General features: G+C 44.7%; 2 protein-coding genes across 6 annotated transcripts in view; one reads left to right on the forward strand and one right to left on the reverse strand.

Annotated features, from left to right (window-relative positions):
* Nucleotides 1-24,239, forward strand: part of NME5 (NME/NM23 family member 5) — a 28,158-nt gene extending 3,919 nt beyond the window's left edge. For 2 of the 5 annotated variants that reach the window (XM_014883397.2, XM_014883394.2), the window contains exons 5-6: nucleotides 1,033-1,151; nucleotides 3,469-5,120. In XM_014883397.2, the coding sequence (XP_014738883.1) occupies nucleotides 1,033-1,151; nucleotides 3,469-3,540 (191 nt within the window). In that variant the 3' untranslated portion in view covers nucleotides 3,541-5,120. Of the gene's footprint in view, nucleotides 1-1,032; nucleotides 1,152-2,746; nucleotides 2,952-3,468; nucleotides 5,121-22,093; nucleotides 22,270-22,554 lie in introns of those variants that run through there. The other 3 variants (XR_015806979.1, XR_015806978.1, XM_088173675.1) reach the window with 3 other exon arrangements.
* WNT8A (Wnt family member 8A) lies at nucleotides 21,047-24,451 on the reverse strand. Its single transcript, XM_014883379.2, has 6 exons — nucleotides 24,295-24,451; nucleotides 24,174-24,207; nucleotides 23,824-23,962; nucleotides 22,787-22,912; nucleotides 22,528-22,670; nucleotides 21,047-21,607 (listed from the first exon to the last, which is right to left on the reverse strand). Exons 1-6 carry the CDS (start codon nucleotides 24,363-24,365, stop codon nucleotides 21,047-21,049), a joined length of 1,074 nt encoding a protein of 357 aa, XP_014738865.1. The 5' UTR covers nucleotides 24,366-24,451.
* Between the last annotated feature and the right edge of the window lie 2,848 nt (nucleotides 24,452-27,299).

Genomic DNA, 27,299 nt, shown 5'->3' on the forward strand with positions numbered 1-27,299 from the left:
CTCCTCCTGGGAAGGATGGATTGTCCTGCCCTGTACTGCCCTGACTCCAGATACAATTTAGGAGGGGCTGGGTTTGTTTGGTTTAGAGGATTGTGGGTCTCTTTATGTATAAGCTGACATTTTCTGCTATGAAAGGCTTACCAAAAAAGTATATGAAGAGCCAGTGTAGTTACAGAGATTGCTTCCACTTTTCAAACTCTGTTCTGGGAGCTGGAGCAGTCAAAGCTGGTAAATGAGAAGAAATAGGAAGCTATTAAACTCCAGCAAGTGTTTCTGGCACTGTCAGCTCTGGGGACTCTGTTGACTTGAGAAGACTAACTCTTTTCTTGGATTCAGGCTGAGTAATTACTATTCAAAAGCAGCTGGGTGCTCACATGATAGTGCAATTCCAAAGTTAAATGCCAGAAAAAAGGGCCTCAGAACCTGGAAAGGCTGCCAGAGGATCTCTGGTTTGTAATATGACAGGATTTTCTCTTTGACAGAAAAGTGCAAGTGAAACATCTAGAAAAAGCTGTCTACTGATACTTTTTATCAGCTGTATCAGTGAGTCTAGTAAAAGGTGTTGCAGTTGCTTACAAACTTTACCCGTTGTGTAAACCCTGTCTCTTCTCCTCCCCCTGACAAACAGAGCAAGACTAAAAGTGAGATTTTTAGGGTTTTCAGAAACCAGCTTCACTCTGGAAGAAGAAAGTGCTAAATATATACTAAATATAATATATATATACTAAATATGTATGGGATATACTGTTTCTCATCTGCCCTAAATGCATCTTCAAGGATTAAGGTTTTCCCCAGATGATCTGACTTCCTCCCTTTTCATAACAGACTATAATTAGTAAAATTACCTCAGGGACATTGTAAAGAAGTTTAGGAAGTTTCTTTGCAGTTTGTTGTGGGAGAAACTATAAAACCCATGATGTATTATTAACTTACTAAGGAAAAGAGCATCTCACATACAAACAACCTTTGAAAGAATGCTGGGTTTAATCACTCTGGAGGCTGCTTTCTAACACCTGTGGTTCCTCCTTGTAGCAATCTTGGAGCCAATTCCCACTGGACAAAGAGCTCGGGATTACCTGAACCTGTATGTGAAGCCCACGCTGCTCGCAGGGCTCACTGCCCTGTGCAAAGAGAAGCCAGCAGACCCCATGGTATGTGCCGTGTCCCAGCGCTGCTGGCAGCTCTGGGATGCAGTTACTTGCTCGTCATAATGTCCCTGTTTATAGGAGAGCTACTCTGTTGGTGAAGAGCTGTGCTGCTTTAGCTGTCAGCTAATGAGCTACTCAAATAACATTTGGTTTCAAGAAGTTGATTTGTAACAAGGGTGTGTTTTAAGTCCCTAAACAAAATCAGTTTTCTTATATCTGGAAAAACATTGTAAATGTATTTTGTGTTCTTAAAGTTCCAGTCATTCACACCAGTACTTATTTAAGCATGCAGATAATTAATCTGTGCCACAACTTGCTGGCAGTTGTGGTGGATTTTACATCATTATCACATTTATAATCAACATTCGTTTTTCTAAAGGATACTTTTCAGGAAAAAAAGCCTTAAAAATCACTTGGGGTATTCCTATGAATTATGTGATATACGTGAAGCCACATTTAATGTACTTGATTGTTATAGCTTTACAACCTGTTTACTTTATCTGTATGTCTGGCACTGTTACCATAGAAATCTAGAAAACAGAGATGAAGTCCATTCCTTTGCCCAAAGGCCAAACCAATTGTATCTATTCCTAACAAATCTGTGTCTGGCCTGTGGTTTAGCACTCCAAATGATGGAGAATCTACAGTCTCCCCAGGCAATCTGTTTCAGTGCTTAATTATGCTTGTTAAAAGCTTTCACTAAAAGATAGCCTAAATCTCCTGGCTCCAATTTTAAGCCCATTACCTTTTTTCCCCCTTTTACTATCCCCAGAAGACATTGGAGACAATATAATATCTTTTTTTTTTTTTCAGCAAGCTATTGCATATTTGAAGAGTATTCCCTTTTTCTTCCCCTTCAGTCTTCTCGTTACTATATTAAATACTGATTTTTTTTGTTGCAAGTCCCATATTTCTAACTCATTGTTTTGGCTTCCAGTTAATCTGCATTCTTAGCATAAATTTCTAGTAAATTCTGAGGTATCTAACAGTAACTTCATCGAGACAGTACTTTCCTTCCTTGCTTGTAAGAAAGCTATATGAAGCAGTGTCAGTAGCTTTGCTAAAAATATTCTATTTGCACCTTCTTTGTTGTCCATAATGCCTGTGACCTTGTAACAGAAGGAAAATAATGTTGATTTGATACTGCTTCAAAAATAGATATTGCCTATTGCTTTTCAGTTTATTATCTGCTAGGTGGCTTACAGGGAGACTGTTGGAATGCTTTGGTTTTTTTCCAGTATCCTTTTCTTCTTTCCTTTCCTTTTGGAGATGGCATCAGAAAGTCTGTGCACTCAGAAATACTTGCTGTCAGCACAGAGGTTGTCTCAGCCAGTTCCTTAAGTAATACAGGATAAATTTATTTGGTTCAAATGATTGGAGGATTTCTTTTTTTCCAACGTAGTTTTGCCTAAGTGATTTTGTGTTTTGGGATATTTTATTTGTTTGTTTTCCATTTCTGTCTTAGGTTCTTGCTACTGTGCTGTTGTTACTTTACCTGTCCTAGTGTTCTGCTTGGCCCTCCCTTTGCAAACCACCCTTTTTATACATGGTAGTAAAAGCAGAGTGTTGCTTACCTTCCCTGTCTGCTGTTCTGTCAGCTCTTCACAGTGTGGTATGAAGTTTGTTGTTCTCAGCATTCCAGAAACCAGTCGTCAACAGCCTTGTGAAGTAAATAAGGATGTGTTAAAAACGTTGCTTTACAAGTGGAGAAATCGAGGCAAAAGGTTAATTTGCCTAAGGCCAGGCCCAGACCGGCAGATGGAATTAGGACTCAAGGCATTCCTGCCTCCCACATTCTTATTTAAGTACAACGTGCTGGAAAATTTACAAGATGAATTTCAAAAAGTAACCATGTTTTGGTTTTAAGTACTGTAATGTGATTTCAGTGCAGAAGGTTGGCACTCTTAATGAATGATTACTGGATGAAATACCTGTAGGTGTTGTCAGCAGTAATATTTCATTAAGCAGTTTCATGCATATTGTATAGCCACATTCCAAAACAGAGCTGGCTGAATTATTTGAAGTATGGCTCAAATGGTCTTACACTTTCACAAAGATAAACATTGTCAGGACAAGTTGTCTTCTAAAGGCCATTGTGCATTGTTCAAAAGCAATACAAGCTGTGAAGATTTAAAAGAACATTTTTAAAGAACAGGTCATCTGCATGTCCATTTCTTTCTGAAAGGTCTTAATTTTGCAGCACAGTAAGAGAGTATCTGTAGCAGAGGTTTCAAATAAAGCTTTTAAATAATCTCCTGTGCACTTAATGGGAAGCAACAGAAAGCTTAAAACATTTGGGTTTTGGGATTTTTGTTCACAGATTTGGCTCGCTGACTGGCTGATTGAACACAATCCTAATAAACCTAAACTACAATATCACATCTCTCAGTAAGAGCATCGGCGGTGAGAGCTTGGTGGAAACCATCTCACATATTCCAAGTTTTAGCTGTGTATTGTCATTTTCCTTGTGTCCTTTGACTGTATAACCAATACTACCTAAAGTAAACGCGTTTGTCATAACTTCTTGTGTCCTCATGGGATAAACAACCTTACACTTAACCAGGATGTAGTGATTCTAGTACCTTCTCTACTGACAAAGTCAATGTGGAATTACACAATAAATTTATGGCATTGGGTGATTAGAAAAAGACAGTGTTCTCAGTGGGTGTGGCTTATTGCACATATTTCTTGGTTTGGCTGTGTGGGAGAACAAAATCATTTATAGCAGTGTTGATTCCCAAATTACATCCACCTGGCCTGTGCTTTGTGAAGCCAAGGGTTGTGTTTCAGCAATTTTTAGCATAAATTCAGTTATGAAGGGAGGTACTTGGATATCATGTAGAAAACAATTACTGGAGGCATATTAGCAACTTTGGAATTTTAATTGCTGATTACATCACCCAGTTAAGGTTGTTCTTGAAGATTATTCACTTAAGTCTGATGTATTTTGTCAGAATATAATTTGAAGGACTTATTTGAAGGCACATTCAATGGACCTTTCCCATCTTGGTGGCAAAAGGCTCAGTGACTATAAATAACAAGAAGATATATTTTAGTCAAGGACTAAGGTTGTCTTCCAACATCTGTTTGCAATAAAGGTGCTTAATTGGAACAGTTTACCTTAAGAGTCTTTTCCGTGTTCTCCTGCTCCTAAAGGCAAATTTGTGTCATTTTCCTCAAACCTTCATGTGTTCTGTTGAAGAATTTCACAAGAGTGCTCTTCCACAGGCAACGAGTTAATCCCACCCTATTGCCTTTAATGAAGTAACTAAACTGGTTTTTTTTGGGAGGTGGGGCTTTTTCATTTTCTTCAAAGAGCTGTACTTATGCTGTTAACTTCAAGCTTTGTATCTTATGGTTTGACTGGCTATAATGAAGAAAACAGTGTAATTTTCATAACTCTGAATAACAATATGCTTGACTAATACTAAATAAACAAGCAATTTCATAATTTGTTTCATGAAAAAACTTGCTTCCTCAATTTGAGTAATTATGAGAAACATAAGTCATTTGTCTGTAACATCAAACTTTAAGTGAATTGTTTATCCTCTCAATGGAAGAAACCACTATTGCCAGCCTAGATAATAAACAGAAACTGGTCCCTACAGTACTAAGACCTAAAAATCTTGGGACTGCTAAGATAAGGAAAAAAGAGAAAGCCCAAACCCTCAAATAATGAAGAATTAAAGTATGAGGTGGTTAGAAATACAGTAAACAGATCTGTTTACAGCCAGTTTATTTTGCCTATAATTATTGTCCCCCATATGTGTCTGACTGCTCCAATTACAGGACGGTTGTTCTTTTTTGGTGTCCTGTCAGCCAAATAAAAAAATCCATTTTCTGAAGATGCCAGAAAATCTGGTGAATTCACAAGGCATTCCCCTGTATTTTGTTAGTTGCTATGACATTTGCCTGCTTATTTTGATGTGCTACTGTTTGACAATAAATACATCCTTTATGTTCCTTCTGGAATTTTCAGTTTTGCTTTTGTGCCAGAGCTGCGTTTTGTTGGATGAGTGGGAGGGTGGGAGAAAGGACAAGGGCAGCTGATGTTGCTAATGTCACCTTTATCATCCACACAATATAGACTCTCAGTCATTCAGGTGTGCATCTATCACGGAATTACTTTCTAATGTTAGAGCTAACACCTTCAATTGCTGACTGGTGTTTGTTTCCATTTTCCTAAGAAAAAGGTGGAAAGAGAGAAGTTGCCTTTATCCCATGGGTGCCATCCTGACTCACTCTATTCCTACACAAAGGACAAGTAGTGATCCAGCAGATGTCACAGCTGAGATCCTGAGGAACCTGCATTAATAAGTCGGATGTGGGCAGAGGGACAGTCCCAGGAATGCGAAGTGGCTGAGCAGCCTGATCCCATGCAGGGGAGCTGTAACACCACGGGAGAGGCTGTTGGGGCATTTGTTGCTACATTTCTTATGGTCTTTGGGTTTTTTATTTAGCCCAGAGTGGTACAGGCTTGGCCAGGGTCATAAATCTGTAGAACAGAAAATGTAGCTTTGGGAAAAAAAACTCAGATTAACTAAAAGGGATTTTTCCATTTGATGTCAGCAAAGTGAGATATTCTTTGCAGGAGCAAGTAATCTGTCCTCTCCGTCTGTCGAGTCAAAATAATTACCTTGCCTATTGAGTTTTATTGGGCATTTTTAACTTTGAGGGAGTTCATTTTAGTTTTACTGCCTGAGTGCTGGAATAGAGCTATGTCCATAAAATGAGCAGTTCAGTCTGTTTCCCATATTTCTGTTTTTTTCAACAGCGTTCCTCCTGGAACTTTGCTTATCAGATGCTTGCTATCACCTGCACTGGAAGTTGTTCTTGGAACTATACAGATTGAGCTAGTCTTGAAGTATGTAATTGTTCAGCCTTCCTGTCTCACAAGGGATTTATTATCTTCAGGAACAGTTAAACTGCCAGGAAACTTGGACATACTTTAAAGATGGCAGAAGCTCAGCCAAAGACAGTTTCCCCATTGCCTGCATCTGTCAGGACATTCCAGTGTGCCGAGCTTCAGAAATGAGTCACTAGTTAGAGTTTGGGACTGTCATTCAGGAGATTTAAGATTGTTTTGTGGAGATTTGCAAACCCCTGCTTTTCTCATGTTGGAAAAGGAGACTTGTTTCTTCCTTCATTTAAGCTATTAATCTTGACCATCCTTTAAACAACAGTTAATGAGGGTCAGTGTTCATTCAGTCAGTCAGAGTAGTCAGATCAAGATAATTTGTTCTGCACAGTAAATGTTGGCTATTTTTGGTGGTAACCAACAACAGCTCATCCTCTGAAAATATTGTGGTTCTTTAATTTCTTTTAAAAAAACAAAATCAGAAGATAAATAATTTCTATTTTGTTGGAAAGACTTTTTGCACGTCATAAAAAGATAAAAGATCATCATAAAAATATAACTTGCAATTGTTTTTGCAGTGCTATTCCCTTTATTAGATTTGTCCTTGGACTAGAAATAGAATTTCAGTCCTCTCTGCTGATTACCTGCTGCTTTGCTTTCCTCAAGCAGACTTGGCACAAGCCAGCATTGCAGTGTCACCAGCAGCATCACAGCTAATAGGTACTTCTTGGTTCTGCTGCTTTAGGGTGGTCGATCGAGCAGCTGCCTGCACCTAGAAACCTCCCCTGGTGTGGATGAGCTCCTCGGTGTGGAGTGTGTCAGCAGCGTAACTGATGCGTGGAGTCTCCTTGGGGGGATGCCTGTCAAATCATTGTCATGCTACCTCCTGCCAAGTGATCACGGGGACACTGCCAAAGCTCAGGGGAGAGTTTTTGTTGGTTTTCTGAGCCAGAAGTGAGGTATTGTTGTGAGATGGAGCAGTTGGTGGGAGAAGAAGGTAGTTTGCAGACAAGTGGATGAATGATACTCTAATAATGGTAACACTGAAGGATTGAGAATTCAGTTCACTGCTTGTGAGTGTTTTAGGGCTGAGGGAGGTGATGCTTTTGCACAAAGATCTTCATGCAGAATTTGTCTACTGTGGCATCAAGTTTTGACCCTTGGGAACCCCTGACTGGCTCATCTTGCTAAGCTGTGGCACTATTCTGAACCATGATTATTAAAAAAATAAAACCAAAACACAGCTCTGGTACTATGTCTGCAACTTTCGACCATCATATTTAATTTATTGAAAAGTCTTTTCACCTGGGATCTGAGTCAACCTGGATGATCCTGTTTGGCCAGAGAGAAGAGGCAGTTGGGTGCAGTCTGTCAGCTGCAGACTGCCTGAGGAAGTAATCATGAGGGAACTCACCCAAAGTTCCAGGGAATTTTTATGTGCAAGAACCTAATTTGGCTTTAAATACTCTTGGCTTTAGTAAACTACTCTAGAAACCACCCATGCTTCTTTATAATCTCTTTATAATCAATGCTTAAGGTCTCATTTCCTTGCTAGGGGACAGTTGTGTTTTTGTCATGCTTCCAGAATCTGCACAGATTGTCAGGTTAGGAAATTCTGCTTTTCCAAAAGCAACATCTTATTGCTATGCTGGCTGGTGGTTCTTATCTCTCTTAGGTGTTGTAAAGTGTTTTCTTACTGGGTGGCATTCCTGGTGCCATGTGAATGAGGCAGTGTTTTGTCCATGTTTAGTTTTGTGTCAGGCCTCCTCTCTGTGTGAGAAAATTCCCAGGAGTGTTTAACAGACGCGTGCGGACAAATCTCCTGCACGCCCCATAAAGCACTTTACTATGGGCCACTATAAAGCAGTCATTACAGAGCAGTGTTTAAACTTCTGAGATTAACACAGTCTTTCAATTGCACTTACTTATTTTTATAATGTGTAATTTAGCAACTGAACTGTGAAAAGTTATGGCATAGCAAGGTCTTCTTAAAAACAGTGGTTCCAACTGTGCTTTTAGTTCCCTTCATTGTAAATCTGGAGCAATTCCATTCTGTTAGTTAAAAGAAAGAAGGAAAATGAGATTGTTTCTGGGAGCTGCTCAGATGGTGTATGTGCTTCTGAAATGTATTGTCAGGTGTTGGCATGGCACATTTTCCACATTTATGGAAAGCTAAGAGCTTGTGCCTGTTTCTCAGGAGCCAGACTTAGATAATGCTGTTCCCTGCATGCAGAGCACTTTTGCAGTTGCCATTTTGCTCAGGGTGTTGTGCAATGATACTTTTGCCTGGATGAAGAAAGTTTGATCAAGCCTGTTTGAAAACTAGATGCTTTTTCTGTGGCCACCACACATCTAGATATCCATGAGATCCTTCCCTGCTAGTTACCCTTTCCAACTGAACTATCCCATCAGGCTATTTCAGAATGCTTGATTTCTTCCCAGCTCTTCCATGTTAATATACTGAATTGACCAGCAAAGTTTTGACCGTGACTGTCTTTGTTTTGCAAAGTTCTCTTGTAAACAGGCTCTGTGGGGTTTCCCCTAATAGCCCCATCAATGCAACTGAATGGGAGCAACAAAGGCATAGGAAATGAAATGTCCGTTCCTTTTCTTATTCATGTAAATGATAGTTTATCATACTGTTTATTAGTTTCATGTAGTCAGGATCTGTGATGGTTCTTAAGCCTTTTATTGTTTTTTTTTCCTTTAATGAGCTTCAATAAAACATTGCCTTACCTGAGTGCTGACTCAGTGCTGAGGCATTCTCCAAACTTAGCATTATTATTGATATTAGTTAGTCATTACCCATGGCAAAGGCCATCTTCACAGCACAAAGCAGCCACGATATATCTTTATTAGTTGTTCTGTCTCTCTGCAAAATGTTCCTTTTTAAGACTATGTGGGATTTCTGGAATGAACAATTTCAAGTCATCCGTAAGCATGGTTTCAGTAATGATACCTGGTTTCTTTATAATCTCTCCTCAATGGATAGGCAATGATGTACAAAGGAACTGGCAGTACACAGGTGTGAAGGTAAGGAATGGAGATGTGAAAAGACTCCTTGGGTCCTCCCTCGGAGCAGCAAGAGGATCTAGAATCAGAGAATCATGGAAAATAGGGGCAAATATACAAGCAGGTGGTTACTGCATGTGCTCTGTGATAAGTGCCTACTTGGAGATGGGGAGTTTAACACTTGTGTTCTCAAGGTCTGCCAGTGGTCTGGTGCTTGGATCACTTGGTATCTTATGTGTTGAATCATTTCTTTGGAGGCTTTTCTACCTGAATATGTGTAGAGGGTTTCTCTATGTAGTAGGAGGTTTCAATGAAGGTAGCTGCTATCACTGTAGTGATGCTGTTGCAAGTCTGTTAATCGCTTCTGGACTTCCTAAAGCAGTGATCAAAAATTTGTGGTCAGTTTTCTTTCATGTCTGGAAGTGGAAACAAGCAGAGCTCTGAAGTTGTGTATGGAATTAGCAGGTTTGAGCACAACTCCTAGGTGGGAGTAGTTCCTCTGCAGGGTATAGATATGTCTGTGGCTGGGAGGATCTGCTCCAGCAGCACCTCCAACTGTTTTGTTTTGTGTTCTGTATTGTTGTCTACAGCCATCAAAGGTGATGGTCCAAGGGGAAATCACAGTGTTCACTGACACTGTGTTTCAAACTGTGGAACAGAACAGGTAGAGAAAAGGCCAAATGAGGACATGTGTGATCCTCTGCTCTATCTTCTTCTGTTCCAACAACACAGAAATGAAATGTTTCCCTATCCCTAAACCAGGACATCCACCTTTCAGGTACTCTGACTGAGCTCCTCTCAGCTCAGCCATGATCACAGGTACGTGCAGGAGGACTGGCCTGGGCACAGAGAGCAAAGGCTGACTGACAAAATTTGTAGCTGTTTTTATTCTGCTCCAGCTGTTGGGTTTCTTTCTAGGTACAAACAGTTGATGTGACTTGCACCAGCTGACATGAGGGAAAAGGTATAAGGTGAAGTATATTTTGAAGTTGAACTATTTTATGTGTGCTTGTAGACATTTGCTGCAGAAGATGTTTGGCCATGTCTTTGGGTACTATAATCTGGTATAATTCTACTGAGGTGAATTCTGACAGATTATATTAATTTGGGTATGACCTGAGATTGTAACATCCTGACAGTATAAACTGGTAGCTTTTGATTTTCATTCCCTTGTACTGACAAGAAATTGGATCTTTATTTATTTATCTATCCAGTTCCAATGAAAATTAATAGTTTCATTGTCACCTAGTATTAATTTAAAATTCTATTTCAGCTTTTCTTTTAAGTTTGAAAAAATTTAAATACAGAATAATTTTCACCACTTGTATGTGCCAAGCCACCCGTGGATGTAAAATAGCTGTATCTGGTGCCAGGTGATGTTTCCAAAAATAGAGTATGTCTTTTATGTGCCCACATGCATAAACTGCTTCTGCTTATGGAGGCTGTAGGATTTCCACACTGGTCCAGAGGTGACACATTACTGATGAGAATTTGCTTATTTTTTATTGAAAAAAATTGTCTTCTAAAAGTTTTGTCTTCCCTTAGTCCATAGTACCAGGGGAACATGTTGAGGCATGCCCTTTTCTGTTTGCTTTCAACAACAATGGGAATTCTTCAGTTAAGTATAAAAAAATGGAAATTTCCTTTATTTTTGCCCCTCTCAAGTATGTTTAGGTAACTGAAGCACATTCACACTTGCAGAGATTGGGCTGTTTTGCAAGGGAAAACCAAAACATTCCAGTGCAGCTAATATTGCAGCTCCTCTGGTGCCTTAAGGTCAGGCCACAGCAGGAGGTGCAGATATCCAAGGGGAATGAAGTAACTTTTTGGATCTTTTCTTTGGAAGAAATAATAAGATGAGCCACAATTAACTCATTCAGCTAAGTTAGTAAGGTTCTGGGGGATGAGAGAAGAAATGTTCTTGTGGTTCTAATGGTTTGCTCTACAGAAAATAAACTTTTTCTTTTACATCCCCTCGGGTTCAATCAATACGTTTGTCTTCATCACTGCAGGAAGCATAAATTTGCTTATTTTCTTACAGCCTTCTCTTATACCTGCCTCCTTGAGATGTCCAAGCTTGATGTGATGATCATGCTTTGATTATCTTGCTCTGGCAAACCAATGGGCTCCACTCTCCAGGAGAAAAGGGCTCTCCAGGGCAAGTGTTGGAATGTTGGCACGAAGTATTTTGTTCCTCTTATGTGATTAATGTGGAAGGAGTGTTTTTAGGTAATTCGTAATTTGTCACAGTGAGACTTGCAATGGAGAACATGCCAAAGCAGAGGCAGCGGGGGCCATAAAGTGCTGTTGTTGAGAAGTGAGGACTATTCTAACACAGGTGATATCTCCAGGGGGTGTATTCCTCAAGGACTGGTGGGTGGATTAGCAGTCAAACCTTTGAGGAGCAGGGTGAAAGCCAATATGTCCATGGTGACAGGGACACAGTTGGAATTAAGAAGGATGACTAACACATCCAAACCTTTTTAAAAGGATTTTGATTTTTTCTCTAATGATCTTTTCTAGTTTCATTTATTTAGCTGTCTCAAGAATTCATGTCTTTCAGGCAGCGGAGAAGTGTCCGCCCTGGTGTCTCAGAAAATGAGGCTGTGTCTTTGGTCCCTCACAGAGGGAGCTGCACGCTGGTGCCATGGGTGAGCAGGAGATGGAATGTCCCATTGTTCTCTGCCTGTCCCTGGCACTCAAGTGCTTGTGGAGCTCATCTCAGCAGAGCTTGATGCTTTCTGCTTTCATTTTTCCAGCCTCTGGGCCTTGATGTCACCATGTGGCTTTGAAAAGAAATGTCTTGAAGTTGAAGGGGCTGGTGCAAAAAGTCACCCATCCTTCAAAACGCAGGTCGGGGTGGTGTTTGTTCAAGGAGTACCACCTGAAGGTCAATTCTGTTATTCCATGATTCCTGAGCTGTTATTCCATGATTCCTGAGTTGATATGTTTTCCCAAAAGCCAGTAATCTCCAAGGAAGAAATGTCCCATCTGGGAATATAAAGCAAGACATGTAAATTGCTTTAATGGGGTGCTCTAGTACATTTATATCTTCCCTAAAGGAAGCTAAACCACATGCATAAGATGATAGATGAGTTTATTTTCACATGTGGATTTAATAACCTGGCAATATGTAGCTGCATATTTAGTGCCCAAAGTCATCTCCAGGAAAATATTCCCTGGGGTGAGGTCAGTGTCTGCTTACAGCCAAGAGAATGAGCTGAAGGGGTTTGTCAGTGGTTAGCTTGGTTAGGAAGCAGGAGAGTTTATATGATACTGAACTAAGCAGGGTGATCTGCAAATTAATTTTATCTTCTGCACAGAACAGAGAGAATGGAAGTGACCCTGAGACCATCTGGGGTTTAAAACTCTGAGGAGTTGGAAGGAGCTGACTGCCACTCTGTTCTCTTTGTAGCACAGTTTGTTACTCTTCCCAAATATTTATTAGATCATAGTTGTAATTAAATTTGTGCTGAAAATGTACAGAGCACCCTGTACTTAGTGTCACATGAAACCAGAGATCCTCTACACTGAAGCAGTACAGTGGCAGGTCGTTGGCCACAGCAGCCCCTTTTGGAATGGGAGATAATCCAAAAAAGTCTCCCCTGTTGATATGGCATTTGCTAAGTTAAAGCACAGGAAATTGTGAATTTGGGCTCCATCCTGTTAGACCATTTACACTATCTCCTTATCAATGTACCTGGCCTGGTCCTGGGAGATTGGATGGTGTCTGGATACAAGAGATACAATTTAGTGCTCCCAACTGCTTGAAAGGGACTGGACAGTGATTTGTGAACTCTCTGGTGATGGATGAGATAAAGCTCTGCAGTGGAAATGTCCTCTGCCCTGCCTCCACCCTGGCCAGAGCTGGGCTAAGCTCCCCACACACACCTTGGAGCTGGAGCTCAGTGCAAGCTGTGACCTGATCATTCCGGAATCATGGGCTGTCTCAAATCCAGATTCAAGTCTCATGGCCTGTAGTAGATGAGAGAAAGAAACCAATATGCTGCAGTTAAAAGCATATAGATGTTTCTCAGGGAATCTAAATAGCAGGTTGTCTGGTAAAGCAGAGGCCGAGACTTGAGATGACAGCGCTCACACCCTGTGGGGGAAAGCCCATGGGACAAGCAAGAAACAGGAGAGTGAAGTAGTCCAGGCTGGTAAGCACAACTGTGTTTGCCCTGGAATAAATCTTACTAACTTAAGCACATCAAAGCATAAATGTACTGTCTTAATTCTGGACTCAAGCTGGCTCAAGCAAAGCCATCCTGAGAATCTCTTCCCAGTGCTCCTATCCAGGACTGGCTGCTGCTGGTGCTCCTGTGCCAGCAGAGATGTCCCCGGGAGCCACATTTGCAGCCTGCCCCTGACTGGAATTACCTGCTCTTCAGACACCTGTGGTGTAGCTGTAATGCTGGGAATGCTTGGCACCTCGGGAGGTATTTGGGACTGAGTTAATTGAATTATTCTCCTGCTCATTGGCTGCAAAATCTACTTAGAGATAGGGAGGAGGTGCCTTGTCCCTATCACAACTGATGGCAGCTGGCCAGCAGAAATCTGCCTGGAAGGAGTGGGAATGAAGGGCTGGGCCCGAGTAGGTTTAGCTTCAAGGTACTGGGCAAAAGGGAGAGAAGTAGAAATTTTAAATTGCTGACTCTGGTCTTGATGGATGATCCCCTGGAAGTGTCAGGCCAGGAGCCACAACTCTGTGAGTTAGAAAAGCCTGTGGAATTAAGAAGAAATGTGAGAAGTACTTCCCACCCTTGCCTGTGTCCAGGCTTGATCTGAGTCAATAGAGTCCCACTGACATCACAACCCAACATTTCAGACCGGGTACCTCATCACAGCCCAGCTGAGTGCTGGCAGCCAGGCCAGATGGGACAAGGAGTGCAGCCATGGTTCCAAGCAGAGCTTACAACCAGCAAACTCAGCCCATGCATGGCCCGAGTTTGAGCCCAAGTGAGGTAACCCTTGTGCCTCTCCCCACTGTTTTACAGTCTTTCTACTGACCTCATCATTATCATCTTTTATGGCATCCCATGTGCTGTTGAAAGCATCAGAGGAGGAAATGAAGGGCCGTTTACTGTCCAGGCTCTGTACTCACATGTCCCCTGACGAGCTATTCTCTCCTGGCCATGCCCACAAGGGGCTTCAATTAATGTTGCATGGGACACTGAAGAAAGAATAGAGAGAGAAAGAAAAAGAGTAGCTAAAATACTATTAGAGATCTCCCCGTCTATTTCCTATCATGTCCTACTGCTTTTACAGCTCCACTATCCCATTCTATGGCAGATTTAGACTTAGTCTCTTTCATTTTCTGGCTCTGATTCACTCTGTCCCACATGATTGCAACTCATCTTTGCATTCTGACTGCATTTGGTAAACATTTCTTAGCTGTGGCCATCAATTTCTGCTCCTTGCTTCACTTAGAGTTACCACCAGCTCCCTCTCCTTTCCTCTCTGTGTTTTGGACCCTCTGGGAGGGATCAGTGTGGATCCAAGACCTGGTACACACTTTAAAAGGGTATTTTCTAATCTCCAGAAGTGTTTGGACCAAGTCCACTTTGTCTAGGAGAGCTCTTGTGTGAAACTGTCCCAGCAGTCATCTCTACAGATAAATAATAGTTTAATTAGGGAGCACCTCATCCTTCTTGTTCATAAAATATGAGCCACTCTGTGTGTTTAGTAAGGGGGGAACCAGATAGGAGAGCAAAAGAGAAGGAAGGAAGGAATTAATTTTGAAAGTACATTGCAAGTTACATTTATCTGATTTTCTCTAATCCATCCATCTTCTGTTGTATGATTCAGCTCCTTGAGGCTTGTTTGAAAAGGGGGAATTTACTGCACTGTAAGCCAGGACAGTGATTTGCAAAGTGAGGGGCATGGATTGTATCCTAGGAGAGAGCAGGGAACCAGAAAAAGAGGTGGAGGAGCTTGTGAATTCTTCTGTAGAGGTGTAAATACGCTTTGCAACTCCCTCCCAGCCACCTCTGGGAGTATTTTTGGAGGGGACCAATCTGCTCTATGTCCACCTCATGTACCATGTGGCCATACTAGAAATATGGACCAGTAAGTGGGCAATAAATTGACATCCTGGCTCCCTGTACACCTCTTTCCCCTTGGAGAAACCTTTGGAATCTTTCCCAGTAGACCTGTGCTTGATCAGGACTCCTGGCTGGAAGTGCAGTATGAATTCATACTGAATATGCAGCATTCCATGGGAAGCACGGATTCTCCAGCCAGGGAAAGCAGATGCAGCACATCCCAGCAGACAGTTATTGTAGGTGTCCTCCCCAACTGAGAAATGTTTGGGAAACACTTGTAACTCTTTTTCTCAGGTGTTGCAAAGAGGATTTGTTTTGTAAATAGTGATGTTGTTAATTGCCCTGACTTTATTAAGAAGGAGCCGAAAAGGTGTTAACAAGTTTTTGTTGTTCTGTGCTGGCAGTGAGCCAGCATCAGTCCCTCTGTAGGGGGAAGGTGGCAAAGTTGCTCTGAAAATCCCTTTGTCCTCTAGAGAAGAAAAAAAATTAGGCACCCCTTCAGCCAAAGACTTGAGGTAACATGTGAATTTTGTAGGAGGGATTTAACTCGAATCACCACACAGTTCAGCTCCAGGGGATTCACTTTCTGTCAGCAACATGGACTGGAGTGTCCCCAGGACAACACATCTGGGAAGTCAGAGCTGGAAAAGAGCTTTAAAGGTGTTTTCCCTCAGCTTCTCCCTAGGCACAGGTAGAGGGAAGTTTCTGCATACAACTGTGGGAAGCCTAGGAGTTCAGCAGCTTTGAAAATCAGGCTGGTGGGGTTTAGGGATCTAACTTTAGGCATTTCACTTAAAAATGTATTGTTTAAAGCTAGAGCTGAGGTTTCCACGTCACTAAAGTCACTAACTGGTCACAAAAATCTTTCTTGTATACTTCAACAAGCCAGACACCCAATTCCTCTCATCTTTCCCTGGAAATTCCTGTTGATAAATCCCACAGAAGGAATGGAATGGTGCCTTTTCATCCTCCTCTCTGGGACTGGCACTAGCAGCAGGTAACCAGGGGCTGATTCAGGCCCTTTAACTTTTTCTTGCTAAGGGTTGATTTTACAAGTGGAAAAGGACCTGTGACTTGTTTTTTAAGACTTTAGGGAATTGTTGGCACTCACTGGTTTCCCTGCACCAGATGCAGCATGACCGGGAATCTTCGCTGCATATGAAAAGGTCACTTACCCTGTTCAAGAGAGGAGATTCTAACACTTGTCAGCTTGAGTGATGGAGAGCCATAATATTCATGTCAGAGAATTGCCAAGCCCTTGCGGAAGTGTCGAAGATGGATGGCCTGGGGATATACTCCTGACACTTTAATACTGGGGGAGGATACAGCACAAACATCTCATACAGAATTATAATCCATGAAAGGGCACTGAGGGCATAAATTAAAGGTAATCCAGCAGGCAAGGAGTTTAACAGCTGAAGGGAAGCAGGCTGGGGCAAAGGAGGGATGCTGGTGGGATGCAGTGGGGGCTGCGGTGGGGCTTCGGGGGAGGGAACAGCCCCCAGCTGGGATGGGACCAGGGCAGGAGGGAGCAGTGCCAAGCCAGAATCAATCCACCTCCAAACTGCCTTGCAAAATTATCTTCAGAATCTGCATTTTGTGTATTAAATAAATTTGATTCTCTTCTTGTTGATGGTCATTGTGCAACAGTGTGACCTGTTGAGGAGAGAGCCTGAGGTAGGTACCTCAATCTAGGAGCAGAAGTGTTGCTGCCAGCCTGCTGGGAGAGGCTCTGGGGACACACGGTGGCAATGATGGTGTGAATTCTCTGCCGGAGCCATCCTTGCACTCTCTTCTGTGAGAGGGAGCAAAGGAAACAGAACAGATCCAGTTCCTGTGCCAAGTGACATCCACAGTCCCCACACAAACACAACCCTAGCCTGGCTCCATGTGCTGGGCAGCCCTGAAGATGTGCTGTCCATCTCTATTGATACAGGCTGGCACCTGCACCCCAAACTTCACCTTCCTCCACACGCTGATGGAGGCGACACCAGCCAAGGCCACGTGAGTTGTACCCATGCTCATGCCTGAAGGGGAATGAGGCTGTAGGGGCATTTCCATCTGCTGGGGAGGAGAAACAAGAAGAAAAGTGGGGGTTGCTGTCTCTTGTGAAGGGTGCTGGGAGGGACACCTGGACAGCAGCACAGCATGGCCAAGAGGCAGCTGGTGAAACAGTGACAGGGATAGTCCTGGGTTAGATGGGAAGGGCTGGGAAAGCTTGTGGGCTTAGCCTGGGCTCGTACCATAGTATGAACTCCCCAACACTGATCTTCTGACTCTCTGTTAGTTGAGCAGACAACTCTGACATAAACCTGCCCTGGTCTGTGGTAATGCTATAGCTGGCCTATATTATTTCATCATTTGGAGTACGTTTCCTTTTCTCTCTAAAAATGGACTGTAAACCATCCCTCTCCCACAATAAAGGCACAAATACACTGCTGGAGCACTGATGTTAAACCTCCAGAAAGGCAATGGTGATTCAGAGCTGATTCCACTGCTGTTCCACAGATTTCTTATCACAGAGGATGCTCTATCCATGTAAGTAGCTGGTCAAACATAAAGATGCTGCTCCAGAACTGTCCAAGTGGCTCCACTGCCCTTCCTGAAGTACCTCTGCTACAAGAAAGAAGCAGTGCTGACAGCTCTTGAGGGACAGGCAGCAAGATTTTGGGTTGAGTTCATGCAGCACCTGGCCCAGATTAAAATTTTTGGCTTTTCATTGTAATTAGGGTCAATACTATTACTGTGGGACAGTGGTGAGGTTTCTCCTCAAGGCTCTAGAGAGCCAGCCCATCCCTTCCTCCAGGTGTGCAGTGAGTTACAGGTGGTTTGGATCAGTGCCCCAGATTGCAGCTGAAGGTTTGAAGGCATCACCAGTCCCTGCAAAAGCTCTTTGGCTGTGGTGGGAGAAAGAGCCTTTACAAATCAGCCAGTGACAGGACTGTGTTCTGCTATGTGTCCTCGTGTTGACTTTGAAAGCTGCTCTACAGCAGTAAAAAAGCTGCCCAGGTAAAATCACAGCTGAAATGATGAGCTCTGTCCTGTGGCATCCTCAGAGTTTGTTACCCTGTGCCCCATGTCATTTGTGAGGGTTATTACAGAAAACACAGCAGCAGGCAGGGGTGTCAGGGTTGCCTGACAGTGCTGTGATGGATTAAGACAATCCTGAATTTCTATTGTTTTGTAGTGAATGTAGTGAGAATTGATGACTGTTGTATCCAAGCAACAAGGAGGAGGATAAGGAAGCTTCAGCTTCTCCAGAACTGTAATATTTCTGGCAAGGTGCCACTCTAAGCCATAGTGTTCATCATTGTTCAGTCTTGGTATTGTCTCTGCAAGGTATGAAAAGAGAATGGAAATCTGTGTCATGGGATGGTGTGTAACTTTTTCTTGAGTTTTCTTTAATTTGCATTTGGTCTCTGGCTTTTGGGTGTGATTTGCTCGTTTCCTTACAGAGTCTGGCTACCAGAAATGTAAATGGCTTTGATGACAAATTTAAGGAAGAACAGTTCATCTTCAGCATTTAAATACAATGGGTGAATATGAATGCTGAGTCGGTGGGGATGGGAGGGCTCAGTGGGAAAGGGGTTGGACTCAGGAGTAGTATCTCTATTTCCCTCTCCAGCCCTATTTCCCTGGGATGGAGCTGATGTGGGACAGAGGTCTGGTTCACCACCTACAAACCTGTTGCTTCTTATTTTCTGCATTAATGTTAGTTTGAAAAGATGCTACAGAGGAATGGGTAAGATGACTAACAGCATGTCCCGCCCATTCCTGCTCACTGGGAGCCCTCAGTAGTAAACCACACAGGTAAATCCCTCCTCTCCCAGGTTTTACCTGTGTGGTTTATTAACTTGCTGCTGGTATAAAGCAGGAAGGTTTTTATGTGTGCTTGGCAGTTATCCTGGTGAAATAGTTTCCCTTCTCTGAGAGCACATCAACAGGGACTGTCCTGTGCTCTGTATAACCTCATTTTGTGGGATTTTGGTGGTACCCTGCAGCTGCTGGGGATTTGGAGCACAGTCCAGACAAATAAAAAAAGAGACCCTGGGGGTAATATTTGTGCAGATGAGTCAACCAGTACTCGAGATGCAGGAAAGCAGCTTTGCTTATCTGTTTTCATCATTCCCAGTTCAGCCTAAATTTTGTGGGGTTGCAGCTGCTGTTGTGGCAACACAGTGCAAAAATCCTGCAGTATTTTGTTGTGGTAGGGTAACTTACTAGGAGTAGCTAACCTGAAGGCAGCAAAGCCCCTCTAACTGATGGTGTCACCCTTCCAGCTTTAATAAAACCCACTTTGCATAAAATAATGCATGGAAGTCATTTGTGCTTTCCAAATATGTGTTTTGCAAGCTGAGCTCCCTGATCTGTCTCTTGTGTGTGTCGAGGCTGTGTTTACACAGGGAGCCATAGGGACACATGGATAAAATAGCATTGAAGCATTTGCAGTGTGGGTGCAATGTGCTGGCAGAGCTGTAGGGTGATTTTTACACTTGTCTCTCCTCCTTCTCGTCCTCCTCCCCTGGCTGGAGAGCAAATTTGGTCGAGCATCCTTGCCCTGCATCGTGGGTGTGGGTGATGGAGCAGCTCTGACTCCAAGGAGCAGGACCTGCCCTGGGACAGCAGCATCCATCGCTGTCCCCTCCTGCCCTCCCCGACCTGGTCCGGGCTGTTGGCACCCGGAGCAGCAGGGAACCAGCAGACACATTCACAACTGTCCCCAAGTTTTCTCTCCTGCTCCAGTTCAAAGGGTTCCTCTCGTGCCTCCAAGAAATTTGCAGTGAGTGTCGATGGTGACGCTTTCCACATCAAAGCGGGGCAGCCTCGCATTGTCTGGGGGATGTCGGGCCGAGGCAAATTAAAGAGACTTTGGGAGCTTCAAACTCGGCTTTAGCCAGGCTGTGTCTGCATACTCAGCACTTGGAAAGGGCGAGATTATGCTGATAGGTACTAAAGCCAACCCTCCGGGGACTGGAGGCTGGAGCCAATTTACTGAGATCCAGGAGAACAAACTCATTGCCCTTGGTGGCTTTTGGATTAATGATGAGGAAATTCGTGGAAGTGCTGGGTTTTACACAGAAAGGGACAATTTTGCACCTAAAATCATACTGCTAGGAAGCCAGAAAGGAAAAAGCCAATTCTTTTCATTGTGGTTTATTGTAAAATACAGTCCAAAATCTAACTCTTAAGGGATAGCTTCAAAATATATAGTGAAAACAGATTGTGCTAAGCAATAATACAACTTATTAATAAACAACGTTAGGCATAAAGAATTCTGAATTCTTATCTGCTAATTTAAGAAAAAAAGTATAGGAACTGCAAACTGCTTGGTTTTATCCAGTACAAATACCTGAAGCTATTGTCTATTTGCAGAAAGGCTTATTGTGCCAAAAATACAAAATTCAAAAAGGAGGAGAAAAAAAGGGGGGAGGGAAATATGTAAACACTGGCTGTAAACTTTTCAAAGCCCTCAAAAGACTTCAGCTGTGGTAATACACACGATAACAGTGTCAAACCTCCTCTCACATCACAAAGTGCATAAGTTTTCCTCCAGAAATGCTGCCAAGCAGCTGCTGTGCACGAATGGCTGGGACCTGAGGCTGCAGGGATGGGATCACCCGGCTGGACCCACTTTTGGCCGCAGCACCTGTTCCCACCTCTCTGGCTGCAGGGCTGGAGCCCCACTGCTGGCATTGGCAGACCCACTGGCAAGGGCACAAGGGGTTGAGCCCATCTAAACCATGAAATTCCTCCCTCTGTCCAATATACAGATAAAGTGACTCCCAAGAAGAAAGAAGTTACTGGTAAATGTTGAGAAAAAACATGGAAGCAAGATGGACCACGGTCCCTCAGCGCCTGTGCCTTGTGCTTCCTAATCCTAACCACATCCATGCACAGGAGACCACATCACCTCACATGGTGCACACTCAACCCTCTGGACCCCAGGACGCTCCTTCCTCAGTGTGAGGACACCAAAGCGTCCCCTATCTCCTGTGGCCCCTGTTCCTTTGCCTGATGTGGTTGGGGGCGGCGGAGTCGCGGCGGGTGCAGAAATGTTTGGCCACCAGCGTCCGGCACTGCTCACAGCGCACGGTGCAGCACCAGTGGAACTTGCAGTTGCAGCTGGCCACCACCTCTGTCCTGCGCTCCTCCACCCGCAGGCCGCATTCGGTGCAGAGCCGCCGGCAGCTCCTCTTCTCCCACTGCGAGAGGTTCTTGCCGGTCTGCAGGCACTCACGGCCCTCGGTGCCGTGGTGGCCCAGGCTGGCGTTCCTGGTGCAGTAGTCAGGGGAGTCCTCCAGAAAGATGAGCTCTGTGGCATGGATGTGGTGGAAGGTCTCTGCCGTGGCCCCACGGCTGTCAGCGCTGTTGCCGGCTCTCAGGCGCCTCTTGTCCATCTCCAGCTTGTGGGCTTGGTCGTATTTGATCTTCAGGTAGTTGCCAATCTCGCGGAACTCAGCGAGCTGCAGCCAACAGGTCTGGATGCTGCAGCTGCCTGACACCCCGTGGCACTTGCAGGCTCTCTTCATTGTGTCTTTCACTGCCTTGGTGGGATGAGGTGAAGAAATGAGGAAATTAGGAAATCTCAAAATCAGGCTCTACAGCCCTTGTAATTTTGGGACACTGCATCTAAAGTGGTTCGTGCTTGGCATGACTTCAGATCCTTCCAAGAGCTGATACTCTTATTCCTGGAAAACATCTGTCCCAGAGGTAAGTGGGCACAAACTGTTGTCCCCAGCCCTTCCAGGAGAATCCAGGCCAGGAAAAAAGTACCTTTGTTAGGTCATGCCCTTCTCACCAGCATCAACCCATGTCCCTTTCAGAGGTTTCATTCAAAATGTGTGAAACTGCTTTGGAATAATCATACCCAACCTCTCTGCATCTCCTCCAGGCCAAGCACTTCACAGATATTATCTGCCTATCTCCCTCTGGTATTTATAAGGTCCCAATCACTGGTATCTATGTGAGATTAAGCCTTGACACACCCTATGAGATAGGTATGTTAAGTGTTGTCATCCTTGTTTTTACAGACAAGGAGGTTTGGCAAGATGCTGAGAGCTTCCATGGCCCAGGCAGGAGTGGGGAGTCTGGCTGGCTTGTGAGCAGAGCCAGCTCACACCTGGCTTCCAGGCCAAAACTTTGGAAATGCATATTGCAAGAAAGTAAGGAAGATGGTTCTGGCTTTGTTTTACAGACAAGCCTAGAGGTGAGTACAAACTCCATGCATTTCTGAATAAGTGGTGTGTGCCAGCAGTTAACTGCATTACACAGCTGCAGAAGATGGGAATGGGAACAACTTACTTTGATTCCCTGTGTTGAGGTTCAAGGCCAGATTCTGTCTTTTTTCCCCTATGCAACCACTACCAAGCCTAGATTGTCACGGGGACCTGAAAATGGGAACCTGAACAGCCTAGATTTTGTTTTCAGTATAGACATTATTATTATTGCTATTATTATTACTTACAAGCCTCCCGACTTCGTTGTTGTGCAGGTTAATCAGAGCGCGGGTATCGTGCCCAGTTTCCAAGGCATCCACGAAGAGCTTGGAAACCTTCTCCCCGAACTCCACGTTGTCACTGCATCCTCCCCAGACCCAGCCTCGGCCACCTGCAAGACACGCACAGGCTTAAGCACAGACCCGCCCCAAATTCTGCCCTGAAGTGTGTGGGTCTGTGTGCAGGGACAGAGGGACGGGGTCAGTCTGTCCTGGGATGGTCACTCACCGACGCGGCCGTTCCTGGAGTCGTCACAGCCGCAGCTCTCGAAGTCTCCCAGGCTGCAGTTCCTGGTGAGGGTGTACATGACCCCGGCCGAGCTAATGGCGTGCACAAAGGAGGTTTCCCGGGTAGCTGGGGGAGAGGGGGAGAAAAAGCTGTCACATGCAAATATAGACATCCGTCCCAGATTATCAGGAATTAAGATCTCCTGTGCTGTGAAGGTGCAAGGAGAAAATACCCACACGCTCTGTGCAAAAGGTAATGTGCTACAGAAATGAAATGCACATGACTGGATCTTTTCAGGCTTCAGCATCACAGGGTACAGCAATTTTGTATCATATTATGCAGGTGTCTATACAGGGGATGGAACTTCTTGCCAGGGGTAGGATTTTAAGGAAATGCTCTGGCCAAGGTCAGTTATTTCTCCTTTAACCTGGCACACATTTCATCTCTGTCCTTCCCTGCCTGGGGGTATGTTGTGCTTTGATCTTGCCTGCTGGAGAAAATGGTCATTGATCCTTTGAACCTGTGCTAACAGCTGTCTGCACCCACACTCCTAGTGTAGTCCTTTTTTGGCTTTCGGAAGAAATTCAAATAGAGATGTTGCTCTGGGTAAAAGGAGACTTCTGCCCATTGAAATAGATACTTTTGAAATATATCCACAGTTTTCTTATGAAGGCAGTTTCTTAGTACACATCTTTGGTTTCTCCCTTTGCCTCTCCTGCACTTCTCCCCACTGGAAGCTCGGGTATCTTAGCACTACACTCCCCAGGATGCTGCACACAACGGGGTAGGAGCAGATCTATGGAGCAGCACTGCGGGAAAGACTGATCCTGGGATCCCTAGGAAAATATTAGTGCTATTTATGACACCAATTAATACAGATAAAGGAAAATCAACTGTGATTTTTGGGACAGGAGGGCCCTTTTCCACCAGTCAGTTAAATCGGCAGCACCAGCTCTCTCCAGAGCACATCCCAGCCGGCACTCAGAGAGCGCCGGGGCAGGGAGCGGTGCGGCAGGTGAAGGTGAAGGTGCACTCACCGCTGCGGAGCCGGTTGTGGGTGGAGAGCTGCAGGGCGCTCTCGGGGCAGTTCCAGCGCTCCCACCCGAACTGGAACTTGCACTCCTCCATCCCACTGTGTGCCCCGGCTGCCACGCTGCTGGAGAACGTCAGGTAAGCCTGGCATGGAAAACAGCGGGGTTAAAATCCACCCTGTTTTAGCCTTTATCAGTGAAAACAGACATAAGCAGGTTGTGAGTCCTTTCCCTCTGTATTTGCAGGACTTGGAGCCGATATGCTCTGGGAAGTCTGGTTCCTTGGAAAGTACTATTTCCCATTTGCAAAACAAAATCACTCCATTTAAATTCCTGACAGTCAATATGTTAATTACCTTAGGTCCTGTCATCAGAAAGTTATTCACAGACCTGAAACAAAGAAAATAAAATTAATCACCTTACCACAGGCTGAAGAGCATCTCTAAAAAATTCCCTTTCCACTGAGTTGGACCCTACCATGCTGCTGTGTGGAGAATGGCACTGTAGACCCCTGTGATGGAGAGGATGAGGAGGGTGTTTCTCTTCATGGCTGTCACAAGGAGTGGGGATGGATCCCTTTGGCTGCTCCGTAGCTCTCCTCACTGCAGGTCTCTGTGCAAGGAGGGCCGCCTCCCTCCACTCCTTCCCAAGGTGAGTTACGGGGATGGAGCAAAGCGGCAGGAACCTCCAGCCCTGATATTTATAAGGTGAAGTTGTGAATAGTCAAAACCCCCCATTCATTTGCTACCCAATGACTTAATGTGGTAAAAAAGCTCCCGCTCCAATGGGTGACAAGGAACCGCCTAAGGTTGCACTTCAAAAGGCGGCGGGTGTCCCTGGGAGCGGGATGGTCTGAAGTAGAGCAAACTTCCCTAACAATGGGACACTTTTAACTCTCTTCCCTGCCACCAGCCATCCCTTTCTGCTGGCCCCAAGTTCTCTTGCCTTCTCCTTTTCATTCTCTGCTTGCCAGCAGAGGCTCCATCCCCATGTTCCTCTGAAATAACAAGCAGATGCATTTCTATAGTTCCCCTCGTATCTGCCTGCTCCCTCCTATGAGAACTTCCCGAGGAGTTTTAACAGCCCTTCTGTAAAGATCTATAGGGGATAGACCTCCCAGGTCTCCTTGCAGAGATGCGTTTAACAGCGGGTTTTTTCCTTCTTGCCTCTTTATGATGAAAGTCTCTGCATTTCCATCCTGATAACAGTGAGCGTGGCTCGGTAGCATTTGGAAATCTCTCTAATTTACGCAGCTGCAGCTTGGGAACACTCTGCGAATTGTTTATGTGGTTTTCTCCAATGCTGTAATTAGGGGAACAGTTTTCTGGGGTTGGCGATTTTCTTATGGTGGAAGCTGCTGCAGCAAAGGCATGGCTGCTGCTGCTCCAGGCAGGAGCTGCCCATAGCCTGAGTGCAATGAGGGGCCTCCGCTGCAGCTGAGCCATCATCTGTGCTTGGGAAAGGAAAATCCTTATCAGAGGAAGCCCAAAAAGCCTTTTGGTAGTTACAGCCAGTATCATTAAGGGTTCTGAGGAGCTGTGATGCAGCTGATGGAAATAGTGTTCATGGAAACTTCTTGGTCCGTTTTCCTGTGGGTGAATGGTCCCACCAGGGGCTGGCTCACCCTGGGCAGGGATCCTGGCTGCTCCACAGGACAGTGTGGGCACTTGGCCCCAGCGCAGTGCTGAGCCAGCAGAAACAAACAGCCCCCTGGCTCTGCCTGTTACTGTGCCATGGCACACAGACACAGCATCTGCCCATGATGACTCTGGCTCTGTGGCAGGCAGAGGCACTGCCTTTTTCCTCCTTCTCTCAGCTCTCTGACTAACCCTGGGGTACACCCATCTCCCTGAGTTAATCACAGCTGCTGCAAGGGGACTGATAAAAAAGCATCAAAAGTCAGGTTCAAGGGAATGGAATTGCACTGGACATGGCATTTAGGGAGCTGCCCCACAAGCAGAAGGGGACACACAAGGGACAAACCCCATCTTCACACTGAGGAAAATGGCCACAGCCAGGAGTGCAATGTCCAGGCAGGGGGATGCACCTCAATACCTTGGAGAAGTAGCTTTGTGTCCTGCCATGAAATGCTCAAGAGCATTGCAGAGCCGGCAGCTTGACCTGGGGTTTGACACCTCACAGCTGGTGTCTGAAGTGCAGGCCTGTGGGCTCAGCTCCCGCTGCTGGTGACCTGTCACTTGGCTCTCCTGCCCAGAGCAGACAGATCAGCTCCTCACTGCTCCTGGCTGCAGAAAGCAAAGGGATTCTCCCTGTCCTGCTGCTCCTCAGCAAGTGAGGGGGGAGCCCCCTCCCTGTAGACTCTGCAGAAGGGAAACCTGGAGTCAGCTGGGCAAAGCCACAAACAACCCGTTTGTAACCAGAGGATTAAAATTGCAGATTGGTTGAAAAGCAGAGATGCAAAATACCTTCCAAGTGAGCACAAATCTGGTGCAGTCCCACCAGCATGGAAAACCCTCGTTGAGTCAGCATTTTAATTATTACCATCCTGAACAGATCCTACTTGTTAGAGCTGTCAAAGGACAATTACTGGGAATGAAGTGTTTCCCATGTATCAGGGAACTTCATTGATTAAATTTAGCCCATGCAAAGGTCTTGGAAATCTGCATGCATTTTCTATGTGCACACAGGCAATTTTGGGGGGTTGTGTCTGGCTGCCCCTGAGGCCATATAGATAGGGTTTTTTCTTGTCTGAGACAGCTTGCGCAGCTAAAAAAAAATGTTGGCATGTCTGCTCTGTCAGTTCACACATGATATTGCTATCACATGCCAGAGGAATAACAGTGTCCCTGGGCGTGAGCTGTGCTGCAAGCAGCCGCTGGCAGGACCACACAGCTCTTTGCCCAGGCTATTAAAAATGTCCTTTCTAATTAAAGTCACAGTGATCTTAAAAGTCCCTCATAACGTTGTCACTTGCACTAGTTTTCAGCAAACAAAGCAGCATGTTGAGACAAGCCTTCCCACACTGCTCCAGGTTTTTTCCACTTTAACTGCTCAGGCCTGGCAAGCAGGAGTGAGCACTTCTGCAGGTCACCCAGCAATGAGTGCAGTGATCCCAATTGTATCGCTGCTTGACATTTCCACCTTAGGCAAAAGCAGACTTGGGTCTTGCTGTGTTAATAAATTGCACTTACAGAACACTTCATGCAATGTCCTTGCAGTAGAAGAGATTAAATGTACACATCTGTTTGCAGCTGGGTAAACTTAGGCACAGAAATGGGTGGTCTGGAGATCTCAGGGTGGATCATTGGCAGAGCTGAACTGGGCAGAGCTATTTAGAAGCTGGTTTTGGTGCTTTTCTCTGTAAGTCACTGAGCAGAGCTGGGCTCTGGAGGCTACAGAGCTGGATGCTCCCCCATTGCCCATGGGAACAGCCCATTACCCATTACTGGGTAATCCGAGAAACCATGCTGAAGGTGGTTTCCCTTTGATTTTCCCACTGCCTAAAGACCTGCTTTTGGTTT

This window comes from Sturnus vulgaris, chromosome 15 (genome assembly GCF_052056855.1).
Source record: "Sturnus vulgaris isolate bStuVul1 chromosome 15, bStuVul1.hap1, whole genome shotgun sequence".
Classification (NCBI taxonomy): Eukaryota; Metazoa; Chordata; class Aves; order Passeriformes; family Sturnidae; genus Sturnus; species Sturnus vulgaris.